The sequence below is a fragment of the Gekko japonicus genome, unplaced genomic scaffold (assembly GCF_001447785.1).
Source record: "Gekko japonicus isolate JY-2015 unplaced genomic scaffold, Gekko_japonicus_V1.1 scaffold4115, whole genome shotgun sequence".
Taxonomy (NCBI): domain Eukaryota; kingdom Metazoa; phylum Chordata; class Lepidosauria; order Squamata; family Gekkonidae; genus Gekko; species Gekko japonicus.
Window position 1 is genome coordinate 1 of NW_015169302.1, and position 2,444 is coordinate 2,444.

Sequence of the window (2,444 nt, forward strand, 5' to 3'; positions counted from 1 at the left end):
GGCGCAACACCCGACTTGGCAACCCTAATATACACACACACAGTGCTTTTCACTTGTCTTTATGTCAAGCAGTTGTTACAGACAGCCATGTGACGTAGGGATACATGAAATACTGCAGAGATCAGTAGGGTTGCAGAGACACGTTTGATCTCTTTAAGAAATTATATTCTTCTCTTCCCACAGTGAGCGTGGGCTTAAGGACTGAACTGTGAACAGGCACCCCAGTGGGTAATTTAGCTCCACCCCCCCCCCCAATATTGTGTTAGGGAAGGGCTGCTAACTCCCCCCACCACTTTCCCCAATTAAGAATACCCTCCTCAGGTGCTTTGAGCATGACCCCGAACCTACTGCCCCCTCTCCTGATGATTTCTGCAGCTAAATTACACCTCAGGGTATTATGGAGTTTGGGGCTTACATCAGAGTTTTATCCTTTCAAAATTCTCTTTTAATTTTAACCAAATTTCGGTCTCCATCCTCTGTACTACTCTTGTTCTTTATCTTATTCCGGGGGGGGGGGTTCCCCAATCTTTTGTGCTTGTGGGCATTTTTGGAATTTTGAGGGAGGGTGCTGGGAGCCACTACAAAATGGCCACCACAGGAGGTGGAGCCAAGCACAAAATGGCTGCCATAGAAGGTGGAGCCAGGTATCATTTCTTCTCTTAACTCCTCTGTCCCAGCATATTTTTAAGATCACCCTTCTTCTCCCCTGCACTTGGACTTCCTCTGGGTGTGTTTAAAGCCCCGCCTCCTATAGCAGCCATTTTGTGGTGGCCCCCTGTGACCCCAAGGAGTAACTATATCATCTGACGCACCAGAGGACTGAGTACTAGCTAGCTAAAACTAGTATAAAGTGAACTTAGAAGGAAGTTCAGATGTGAGCAAACTAGCCCGTAGTCATCGTTGATTCATATTCCTGGTTGGCTGGATGAACTCTGAAAATACCTGACGTAGAACCCATCTCCGGGTAACTCTTTGATCCTGTTGAATTCTTGTATTCTGTACTGGGCTTTTATTCTGACGCTTTCTCCTGGCTTCAGCATTTCAAGGTAAGCTTCCTCAGCAGTTTTGTTCCGCATGTCGACAGAGCCGTACTGTTTAGAAATGGGACATGAGAGAGAAGCAACCGGATAAGTGGTAGAGTCAAGAGTAGAGCAACGTAATGTTTGTTTAAGGGGCTCTGAAACCGAAAGGGGAAAAGGGCATAAAGACAGAACGCAGCAAAGACCACATTTAATAGGGAACCACAGATGGGCTTCGTAAGGGACACACAGCCATGCCCAAGAATCTGAATATACTTGCTTTATCATACATTCAAGTGTGTTTTGGGCCCACAAATTCCAAAGTGAATTGGGCCCACCCCCTACCTTCGATTCACACCTACTGCTTACCTCAAGAATCATATCTCCTATCTCTAACCCATCAGGGCCCCTGGCCGGGCTGTCTTCTTCTACATCAGACACAAATATTCCATAGAGGTTCCCACCACAGATCTGGATTCCAAGTTCTGCTTGGGACTTCTTGACGACAACCGTCCTAGGCTCTGGGGTCTTCTTGCTCGTGTCCATGGAATTCCTGTCAAGAACGAGAAACACGCAAGACCCAAGGTGTAGGGCCCTAAACGAGAGCCCCATCTCCTCAGCACCAGGTAGGCCCGGGGAAGGCACTTCCGGGTGACGTCCGTGCCTGGCCGGACTTGTTTCATTTCCGCAGGGCAGGCAAAGCCGTATTGCTCAGGTTGGCCTTTTGAGGGTAACCCCATGTTCGGGCTGTTTTATTAGTGGTTTCGTGACAGCCATGTTATTTAATATTAACATTTTATAGTCGTTATTGCCATGTTATTTAATATTAACATTTTATATTCGTTATTTGTTTTTACCCTTATTGCTTTTAATGTTGTCAATTGCCACGAGACCCTTCGGGGGAGCGGTGACCTAAAAAAACCCCTAAAAAAATAAATAATGGACATTCCTTGGCCAACTCTTGGCTGGGGGAGGGGGCGGTCAGAGGAAGTCTGAGGTGTGTGACTGGTGAATCCTTTCCTGAACAACTGTCATGGAATGATAAGGTCATAGAGCTGGAAGGGACCTCCAGGGTCATCTAGTCCAAACCCCCTGCACAATGCAGGAAATTCACAAATACCCCACCCCTCACCCCCAGAGACCCCTGCTCCATGCCCAGAATGTGACAAAAAAACTCCAGGATCTAACCGTCCTGGAGAAAATTGCTTCCTAACCCCAAAGTGGTGATTAGCATTTCCCAGGGCATGTAAGAAAGGGCCGCGAGAACTAAGCCCTGAGGCAACCCTTCCTGCCCTCCCTTCTCATGACCTGCCCAAGTTCACAGAACCAGCATTGCTGTCAGGTGGCCGTCTAGCTTCTGTTGGAAAACCTCCAGAGAAGGAGAGCCCACCACCTCCCGAGGAAGCCCGTTCCTCTGAGGAACCG

General features: G+C 48.0%; 1 protein-coding gene across 1 annotated transcript in view; it reads right to left on the minus strand.

Moving 5' to 3' along the window:
* Positions 1-942: 942 nt before the first annotated feature.
* The window catches only part of DLG5 (discs large homolog 5), a gene marked incomplete at its 3' end in the record, with an annotated part of 102,763 nt that continues 101,261 nt past the window's right edge, over positions 943-2,444 (minus strand). Inside the window, exons 21-22 of the mRNA XM_015416592.1 lie at positions 1,389-1,572; positions 943-1,091 (exon numbers count right to left, since the gene is read on the minus strand). Of these exons, the coding sequence (XP_015272078.1) occupies positions 943-1,091; positions 1,389-1,572 (333 nt within the window). The remainder of the gene's footprint in view (positions 1,092-1,388; positions 1,573-2,444) is intronic.